The sequence below is a fragment of the Mycetomoellerius zeteki genome, unplaced genomic scaffold, assembly GCF_001594055.1.
Source record: "Mycetomoellerius zeteki isolate Tzet28-1 unplaced genomic scaffold, Tzet1.0 scaffold198, whole genome shotgun sequence".
NCBI classification, from domain to species: domain Eukaryota; kingdom Metazoa; phylum Arthropoda; class Insecta; order Hymenoptera; family Formicidae; genus Mycetomoellerius; species Mycetomoellerius zeteki.
Window position 1 is genome coordinate 372294 of NW_017256936.1, and position 10010 is coordinate 382303.

The 10010-nt window shown below is 35.6% G+C and overlaps 2 protein-coding genes across 3 annotated transcripts; one reads left to right on the forward strand and one right to left on the reverse strand.

Annotated features, from left to right (window-relative positions):
• Positions 1 to 511: 511 nt before the first annotated feature.
• Positions 512 to 3851, forward strand: Pdp (pyruvate dehydrogenase [acetyl-transferring]-phosphatase 1-like protein, mitochondrial). The gene is made up of 5 exons (XM_018447153.1): positions 512 to 753; positions 834 to 1052; positions 1375 to 1516; positions 2532 to 3008; positions 3093 to 3851. Exons 2-5 carry the CDS (start codon positions 921 to 923, stop codon positions 3773 to 3775), a joined length of 1434 nt encoding a protein of 477 aa, XP_018302655.1. The 5' UTR covers positions 512 to 753; positions 834 to 920; the 3' UTR covers positions 3776 to 3851.
• Positions 3852 to 4090: 239 nt separating this feature from the next.
• Positions 4091 to 7418, reverse strand: Vps4 (vacuolar protein sorting 4). 2 transcript variants are annotated; one of them, XM_018447155.1, is made up of 7 exons: positions 7196 to 7418; positions 6762 to 6850; positions 6584 to 6695; positions 5879 to 6255; positions 5536 to 5803; positions 4987 to 5429; positions 4091 to 4657 (listed from the first exon to the last, which is right to left on the reverse strand). In XM_018447155.1, exons 2-7 carry the CDS (start codon positions 6780 to 6782, stop codon positions 4556 to 4558), a joined length of 1323 nt encoding a protein of 440 aa, XP_018302657.1. In that variant the 5' UTR covers positions 6783 to 6850; positions 7196 to 7418; the 3' UTR covers positions 4091 to 4555. The 2 variants fall into 2 exon arrangements, with proteins under 2 accessions (XP_018302657.1, XP_018302658.1); XM_018447156.1 differs by having other exon boundaries at positions 7187 to 7418.
• Between the last annotated feature and the right edge of the window lie 2592 nt (positions 7419 to 10010).

The following is a 10010-nucleotide window of genomic DNA, read 5'->3' on the forward strand; positions in this document are numbered from 1 at the left end:
TATTGAGTTTTAAATGCACGTACACCGATAAACACGTCTACTAAACTAATAAATCATAAAATTAGTACAATATTATCAGTTTTTTTACTCTTAATCGCTTCAATATTAACAAGGACGCGAACTCCCATAAGGATGTCGGTCTTTAATAATATCTCGTCGGTGGTATAATTTCTGATGAAAATGTTACAAAATCTAAAAAATTATAAATTTTTTTAAAATTTTATGGGATGAGAAATTTCAGAATATTTCAGAATTCACTTGTATGAAAAATTCTGTGAGAAGATGTGAACTTTCCGAACATTTCTAAGTATTTCTGAAAAATGTTACAATTCGTATAAAAATTTTGAGAAAAATTTTCACCAGGGATGTAAACCGATTTGCACTCAATTGCACTCGGTGCACTAGTTTTCCTAGCAGAAAGCGCTGAGTGCAAAAAGTGCAAGCAACGGGAATAATAAACCTTCTATTGGTCTAGATCGGTTTAGATTGTTTGCGCGTGATCGCGTGGTTCTGTACGTTCATTGTTGTTCATTGAGCTCATTCTCTTATGACACCTCGGAGTGTCAGGGTCAGGTGCTCCGAAGATTACATGTGTTTACGTTAGTTTGTGCACGCTGTGGCTGCATGCGATAACGTAAAGCAGACAGCCTCGACGTACATCCGAGTCGAGTGTTTTGTTTCGCGAGTTTTAGACAAGATTAACTCCGGAAAGAAGAGAATCGTATCTGTATTACGTAAATCGCAATATATAAGGTATACAGAGTTTTCGCACGGCACATCAAACTCAAGAACGCTGTCGCACGCATTTATTTTGAGTGTCTTTAACCTATAAGAGGTCGAAGATGTGCTGGAAAAGCGGGGGCGAAGAGGAATATTAGCACGAAGAACAGTGCCGGAGCGCGGCGATATTCCGAGATAGGATGGTCTTGCAAAAAATCAGCTATGACTTCGTTAAAGGTTTCCGGCATGTGCATGCTAGAACGAGCGAGTCTTGCGGCAACAAGAGCTTCCAACGATTGTATATGGGATTACCACGGCTCACGCCGCAAGAGGTACTTTTAATTTAATCCTTAGTACACACGATAATTTTCTGGTCCTTTGTTGCACACGATGAGTCGTTTGTGTCCTGGATTAATTTTTATTGCTTTTACAAGTATATAAAAATTATGATTTTCTTACATAAACTTTAATATTTTTAAAGAAAATATTTATAAAGTTGTATATTTAAAAAAAAGAAAGAATAGAGAATAATTATTTTATCAAGTGCTTTTAGCATTTCAAAGAAAAAATACAAGCAAAACATAAATAACCTAATCGTGTTTATCTCATCTCTTCTCTATGAATATATTATGCATCGTTATTATCTCGTTGTAGGTCACAAACGTCTTACAAGCCAATGAGTATACCAAAGAATTTTCCGGCCCAGGATCCATAAAATATTATGACTCTAATCAATTGGGGTCTAATAATCCTATAGAAGATACAAGATCCGAGGCTCAATGTTTGCTAACTAAAGGTATAAAAGTCAAACTATGGGTCCTATTCCGTAAAACGGAAAGATAAAGGGCATACACCACAAACACAAGATATCAGTAGCGAGTATTTTATATTTAAATATAGTCAATTTAATCTTAGATTATAAATTAAATCAATTCATAATCAAATATTAAATAGATGTTTCGGCCTTAAATTAGGCCATCTTCAGTATCATTATATTCCTCTGGATATTATAACTCGAAACTTTTTGGACTATCATCACTATTTACTTTAAATTATAGGAGAAAAAGGAAAAATAAATTTTAGTTAACGAATGTTCTTGTGTAATCAATAATTAGACATGTTATGAGAGAAAAAATTCAGATTAGGGTTCCGTTGCGTTAAAAATTTACTAAATTCATATATGATATGAATTTAGCCGAAACGTCTATTTAATATTTGATTGTAAATCGACTATATTTAAATATAAAATATTCGCTATTGATATCTTGCGTTTGTGGTGTGTATGCCCTTTATCTTTCCATTTTAAATTTGTACCACCTATTGACATTTATTGCCTATTCTGTAACTCTTTAACAACAGTGTTAATGTCACCATTACATTAGGTCTGTTTTTTTTATAGCTAAATTTTATAGCTAAACTCTTTGTACTCATAGTGAATTAAATATACGAACTAATTTTTTCTTGTTGAAATCATTGGCTTTATCGACCAGTTGATAAAAAATAATACTAATGACATAAATAAGTGGTATCAGGCATTCAAATTCAAGGATTTCTTAGTTTTATGTCTCTACAAATACATTGTTTCCAATTTTATCTATTTGCAGGTGTACTATTTATAGCTAAACTCTTTATATTCACAGTGAATTAAATATACGAACTAATTTTTTCTTGTTGAAGTCATTGGCTTTATCGACCAGTTGATAAAAAATAATACTAATGACATAGATAAGTAGTATCAGGCATTCAAATTCAAGGATTTCTTAGTTTTGTATCTCTACAGATACATTCTTTCCAATTTTATCTATTTGCAGGTGTATTATTGGGAGTTTTCGATGGTCATGGTGGTGGTGCCTGTGCACAAGTAGTATCGAAAAGACTGTTTCATTATATATCGGCATGTCTGTTACCATCAAAATTATTGGAACAATATTTGAATTCTATTGGTACTGACAAAAAAATTAATTTACTCGAGACTTTCAATGATAAAGTAGAATTTGTAGCTGAAATCAGAGATCTCTATCAAACAAGTTTCTTAAATTTCATAAGAGACTTGATACAATCAGATACCAGAAAAGAATTTCAAATGGAAAAGGCTTTGGAAAATGCTTTTCTCAGATTAGATAACGATCTATCGAATGAAGCTCTGTTACAACTAAATAAGAAAGATGCTGCAAAAACTCTCGCTGTCGCAATGTCAGGTACGGTAGCCGCTGTGGCGCACATAGATGGTCCTCATCTCCATGTCGCTGGTGTTGGTGATTGTAAGGCTGTCCTAGGAGTACTCTCAGGTTCGTTTTCATCATCCTATCATTATATTCAATATCAATTAAAAGGATGGTTGTACTAATAAGTCCTGTATTGATTTCATTTAGAAAACGATGGATGGTCGGCTAAAATGATGACGGTAGAGCATAACGTTGATAATCGCACGGAGGTAGAGAGAATCTTATCGGAGCATCCACCAAACGAGAGATCGACTGTGATTAAAATGGAAAGACTACTTGGGCAACTGGCGCCGCTTCGCTCATTAGGTGATTTTCGCTACAAGTGGACTAAGAATATTATGAAGGAAGTCGTGGTACCATTCCTCGGCGAGACGGCGATTCCTCCGAATTATCATACACCACCCTATTTAACCGCTAATCCGGAGATCAAATATCACAGGCTGATGCCGAGGGACAAATTTCTTATATTAGCTAGTGACGGACTATGGGACCTGATTTCACCATTACAAGCTGTACGCTTGGTAGGAGAACATATGAGCGGAAAGGTTACGCTCAGTCCATTCAGATTACCTCGTAAAAATATGAAATTGTCGGACATAAATGAAATGTTGCTGCAACGCAAGGAGGGCTTAAAGAAAAAACCTCTCGATAGCAACGCAGCGACGCATTTACTGAGGAACGCTTTAGGTGGTACAGAATACGGAATAGATGATGCCAAATTGTCACAATTGTTGACTCTGCCGAGCGAAGTGGTTCGGATATTTCGTGACGACATCACCATAACGATTGTTTATATAGATTCAGAATTTTTAAGACATTGTCCTCCTTAAAACTGTCGCAATTTCTTACTATTTTTTAATACTGGTGTGTATCAGTATACAGCTTGTTATTTATTTAGTTAACAATAAAAACAATTTACATGAAAACAGTATTCTGAATATCAATAATATGTATGTAATATATTACATAACACTCGCGTTACTCCATCGATTTCAGTTAGCGAAATTTTTTTTTAATTGGCTAACACACGGCTCGATTCCGACTCTCTACGAATGATCCTGTGTTAAGCCCACTCGAATCGAGACATTCGTATAGTAATACACAAGAGTGTTTGAAATTATAATCGAAGGTGATTAGGAAGTAGCTATATAAAATCTATGATTTACAATTAATTTGTTAGGTACTTATTATAGTGATTACAATAGTGATGCATTAAACACAGAGTTTGCCATATACCTCGTAAATCACCAACATTTTTTTCTACTTTACACTTTATGATAAAAAATAATCAACCTCTTTTGACTGCTTGATAAAAGTCTAAGAATTTTTTTTATCTCAAAATATATGATTTATTTCATAAGTTATGTGTCATTTTTACTAAGTAAATAAGCAGTAAGCTTATATGATACCAGATTGTAATCGTTGTTACGCTTAAAAAAAGAAGAGATCTAAAAGAGACGAGGGAAAAAACTCGTTTCCAAATATAACGTATTTATACAGATATTATCAAGCAAGTATTGTAAGAGGAATAAGGCAAGCATGTATAACTAAAAATATTTGTTGAATTATAAATCTGTTTACTTAATTACGAGAGACTTCAAAAGATTCTCTCAACCTTCTTGACCAAAATCTTCCTTAAATTTCTCTAACTTTGCCAAATCTTCTTCATTCACTGTAGGACGGGTCGTTGCTAGTGATTTCAACATATCTTTCTATAAAATGACAACAATAATATATATCAGATAAAAACACTCTTCTTATATACAACACACATAAATATAAAATATATAACAAAATAATATAACTAAGGCCCTGTTGTACAATGGAGGAAACATCAGGAACAGGTAGAAATATTAAATATAAGAAAAATAAAAGAAAAATTAAGAATAGAATTATATATCATTTTATTTATATCCATTATGCTTTAAGTTTAATCTCTATTCCTAATTTTTTTATTTGTCTAATATTTAATTTATTCCTGTTCCTAATATTTCTTTCAATGTGCGCAGGGTAAGAAACAAGTATTTTCTATAAACCTTACCATGGTAACTGGTGGCTCGAACAATTTGTCACCATCTACTTCCATCCAATTCATTTCTATGGCAGCCGGGTCACCAGGGGAGCATGGAGTAAGTAAATCGTCGACGATAACATTAGGATCCTTAGGCGACGGTCCTTTAACTCGCTTAAAGTGTGTAGCTGTTTGCACTTGTCGGATCGGCTGCATTAGAGCGTCTCGTACAATGATGCTTATATCGGCTCCCGAATAACCATCGGTAGAAGCCGCTAACTTCTTATAATCTTCTTCCGTCAAACAATGTGATGTATTACCCAAGTGAAGCTTAAACATAGCAGCGCGCGCCTGTTTTTCAGGCAACGGAATATAAATTCTCTTTTCAAATCTTCGTCTAATTGCAGAATCCAAGACCCAAGGTATGTTTGTGGCTCCCAGCACGAGTATATTCTCATTATTGTTCCCTACACCTGTTGTGTGTATATATATATATAGATTAAAACATTAGTCCAACTGTATTTTGTGTTCATTTTGGCAAAAGCCGTGCAAAAAATAGATAAATATTTGAAAACATACCTTGCATCTGAACTAGAAATTCTGTTTTTATTCTCCTTGCGGATTCTGACTCATTATCTGACCGCGACGAACAGAGAGAATCTATTTCATCAATAAATATAATGCTACGTTCCTTTTGTCGTGCTAATTCAAACAGATTTTTTACAAGCTTCTCTGACTCTCCTAACCACTTGCTTACTAAATCCGACGATGACGCAGAGAAGAAAGTAGCTTGATTAGCTTCTGTTGCCACCGCCTTCGCCAAATATGATTTACCGGTTCCTGGTGGCTAAATAGCAAATTAGAAATTAAGAATATGTCTCAAGTGAAAATAAATATAATTGTCATATTTAAAATTGCTTACCCCAAATAACAAAATACCTTTCCAAGGTATGCGTCTGCCAGTAAAGAGATAAGGAAAGTGCATAGGTAAAATAACAGCTTCTTTTAAAGCTTCTATGGCTCCATCAAGACCAATCACATCGCTCCAATTAACGTTTGTGTTTTCGTTAATTATAACGCCTTCCAATTTGCTTTGTAATTTCTTCTTTTCAGGATCACTGTCAACGTCACTGTCACCACTGTCGCTCTTCTTATCCTCGCTCTTGGAGTTGTCCGCTCCAGCCTTAACTGGCTTTTTCTTATTCTTCTTCAAGTATTCTTTTAGTTTTTCTGCTCTTTCTAAATATTGCATACATTTTGCTCTTATGCTTTCCTTCACCTTGTCTCCATGCGTCTCGTCTAAAATACATTATTAAATCAATTATGTTAACTTTATATATTCATATAAAATAGTTAGTTCATTAACAAACAATAAATTATTAAACTTGCGTTATCATGTTTATTTAGGGCCTCTTTCACCAATCCAGATTAACGCTAATCGATGGTTAACTCAATCGCTATGATTGCCAATGTGAGAACTAAACACAGAAGAGGACGAAAGAGGAGACATTCTGGATACATTAAACTACTGTTGACACTTCTGCAAGTTGATCGTCGATTAATTTAACCGGAAGTTGGTGAAAGAGGCTCTCATTATTAAATATTAATTACTTGTTACTGGACATACATTTGATTGAATGCAGAAAGTATTCAACACCATGCTCATATAACCTGAGAGCTTCCTCATAGTTTTTATTGCGATCTTCCTCTGTAGCCTTTGTCACAAGATCTATGGCCTTCTGTAAAATTGATTACTCAATAATTTTGTTGATATCTCGTCTTCTTCTAATTTTGTAAATGCTTACCTGTAGTATCGCCGAAGCCATGCTCAGCTTCTTCTCAAGATGTTGAGAAGTTGAATATACAACACAGGCTATTCGCGCCTGTTAAACGACTAAAAGGATTTCTCAATTAGTAACCTTCAAAATCAAAAGTTAGACGTCATCACGTTGGCTACTCCGTTATCGTAGCTATTAACAACGCGATATTTGCGAAAGTATCGATGCCATTGCAACAAATCTTTCAATTCGAATCAGCGTCCTGATTTTTGTCAAGCAGTACACGAAATGATCTCCCGTAATATCAAATCTTTTCACTCGTTGTCACTCGCTACAATTCCGTAATTATGCGACAAAACTTTAGACCGCGCACCGCATTGTTGGCGACGACGTCGAAATAACGCATTGCAACTTATTGTACAGTTAATTCAGACATTTCACGGGACACATACGATACATACGAAGCTTCCTGGAATATTGTTGATATTGTTGTCACTGTAAGATTCAGGATGCCTTCGAGCAAGTCGGAAAACTTGCCGTCATTTTAGCTTTCTTCTCGGAATCTTCGGATGTTCCGTAGAGTATCTGGAAATCGATGCATTTAACCTCGCTTCGTTATTGGCTGTATGGTACAGGGGTTAATCATTGCAAAATAAATGGACGAATGAAAATGTGAAACAGTCGTCTACAAATTTCCCTTTCTCTCGAAAATCTCTAGAACGACGAGGCGTCATGGAAACGCTCGAATTTTCGCCACATACGCAACCCGCAAAATTAGCGTTCCGAGGTATATTCCGAACTGGATTAGCTTAGTTTATTTTTTCCCTTAGATGTTGGCAGTTCCGTAACTGAACCGAGAAGGGGTCCGTAGAGACCCTCTAATAAGAGTCTGGTCACCTTCTCCCTGGTTTGTGATTGGTCCGACATTTATCATCCATTCCCGCAAATTTCTTTAAATCCGAATTTGTAAAAATTAATAAATTCGTAAAAATTAAAGTAGAATTAATTGAAATTTTTATTTTTATTATTATTTAACTTATGTTAACATTATTAAATATTTTCTATAATAACTTTTACATGTATGTATTATTCCTTTAACGCATAATAAAAAGAATTATTCCTTTACTTAAATGCATAATGAAAATACATCACCCTAAACTCGACGCCGGATTCATCCTCGTAACACGTAGAACTCATGTGCACAACAGTCTAAGTTCGCTAATTAGTTTATCACTAATACGAATTGGGTGTATGGGAGTAATTGAGGAGGGTTTTCGTTGAGAAATTTCACTCGGATTCAGTTAGTAGTTTATTAATTATAATTCGCCCAAAGCAGAAATTAGACCTACAAGTTATATTTAGGATAATATATATATTTACATAAAGAAAAAGAAATTAAGCTTAGTATTAGGTTTAAAATTACTTAAGGTTAGAATTTGAATTGGATTTGATAAAAGAAAGAAATGAAAACAATTCCGTGAGTTACAACTAATTCAGATTTCCTTTCGCACGCAGTGCTCTAAATTCGAATAGAGAGACGTTTTTGCCGATGGGAAGGGCCTTGGAAGAACTTCACCTGAGAGGGCGCTTTTGGCCCTGAGTCTAAGGCTGGTATTCATAGTTAGATCTTATATTTAAGACCGTCTTAAGTTCAGCCTTAAGGTATCATGAACCAATCAGAAAGCCGCATTAGCGTCTTAAAATATTACTTAAGACGGTTTTGAAATAAGAACCGACTATGAATACCGGCCTAAGACAGAGAAAAGTCAGGGGACCCACACACTAATGGCCGCAGCACAGACTCTTGCATAACGCATAATGCATAGTGCATAAGGGAATCGACCAATCGAAATTCTTCTTTTCCATGGAATGAAAGGAAAGGAAAGATTCTGATTAGTTGATTCGCTTATGCATTATGCGTTATGCGTTATGCATGAGTCTGTGCTGCGGCCTTAACCAATCCGCTTGCCACAGCCATCGACAAATGTCATCATAAGGTAAGATATCATCACCTCACCACATTTCGATTACCGTGGGCCGTGAATCCCGTCCACGCGTAGCATATGTCCGACTCATCCGCGCTCGCGTCCATCTATAGACATCCGTCTGCTAGAAATCAGCCCTTACACAGCATGGATTCGTAGTGCATGTTGCGTGTATTCATATTCTTTCGTCATACAGAAAATAGCGAGACTATAAATGTCCCGAGTGTTAGGGTGAAATCACACGGTGCGGAAAAAGACTGCGGAATAGAGAATGCGTTATTGAAGCAACCAATCAACGCTATTCAGCGCTATTCAGCGCTATTGGTTGCTTCAATGACGCATTCTCTATTCCGCAGTCTTTTTCCGCACCGTGTGATTTCACCCTTACTTCTCTTTGCCTGTCGATGGCTGCGTTCAGCAGAACAGTTTTGCAACTGTTGGAAGTTTCCTTCGCGCTGATTGGATCATACTTTTAGATCTAGAAGAATGGTCCTATCTCAACAGACAATCATAAAACGATTGCAAAACTGTTGAGTCTGCTGAACGCAGCCAATGAAAAACAGAATTACCTAGGGGTACTGCGATACTACATCCATTTAAGCTTCCCCGAAATATTCGAGACCTGCAACAAATGCTCCGTGTCGTTGGCCTCTGTACATAATTTCGCGAGTTGCCGCGATTGCCCTGAAATTCTGGAGAAGTTTCTCAACTTGGACAGGACGGGAGTTACATGACAATTTTCATAAAAAAAGAGGGGGTAATGTTGGTAGCAACAAAAACCCTTGAGGCACCATAGTTTTATTTTCTACGGATTTACAAGTAGTAATCCGTTAGTTTGCGCCACGGAGTAATAAGAAGGAGATCAAGCTCAAGCGGTCGGCTATAAAAAAGAGGGCTCGAAACACGGTGTCGGAAAAGCGCTGTATAGAAGAACTGATCCGAGCGCGCCTGTCGGAGAAAACTGTGAACTAGGGTATTTTTCAACAAGTCTTATTTCGTATGCGCGCGAAAACGTGTTACGACAATTTTTGTGCTCAGATCCTGTACAAAAAATATTTTGTATATGTAATTTAATTTTGTAGTTTTTTTAAGATGTATAATTACTACATGTAGCAAACTTCAAGTTACATAGTAATTACATATAATATTAAAAACTTACTCTATATATTAATAATGAACTGATTCACTCCCTTTATTAACTGTTTATTATATATATATATATAAATGTTCAATTCTCTTTATTAAAAATACCTCCGTGATTAAAAATAAATGAAATTTCCACATCGAAACA

What these genes read in the sequence shown, in the direction of transcription:
- Pdp (XM_018447153.1), top strand. Translation starts at nt 921, where the DNA reads ATGGTCTTGCAAAAAATCAGCTATGACTTCGTTAAAGGTTTCCGGCAT. An exon ending in CACGGCTCACGCCGCAAGAG is followed by an intron (nt 1,053 to 1,374) that starts GTACTTTTAATT and finishes ATCTCGTTGTAG; the next exon opens with GTCACAAACGTCTTACAAGC. An exon ending in TGTCCTAGGAGTACTCTCAG is followed by an intron (nt 3,009 to 3,092) that starts GTTCGTTTTCAT and finishes GATTTCATTTAG; the next exon opens with AAAACGATGGATGGTCGGCT.
- Vps4 (XM_018447155.1), bottom strand. Translation starts at nt 6,782, where the DNA reads ATGGCTTCGGCGATACTACAG. An exon ending in AAGGTATTTTGTTATTTGGG is followed by an intron (nt 5,804 to 5,878) that starts GTAAGCAATTTT and finishes TTTGCTATTTAG; the next exon opens with CCACCAGGAACCGGTAAATC. An exon ending in TCGAGCCACCAGTTACCATG is followed by an intron (nt 4,658 to 4,986) that starts GTAAGGTTTATA and finishes GTCATTTTATAG; the next exon opens with AAAGATATGTTGAAATCACT.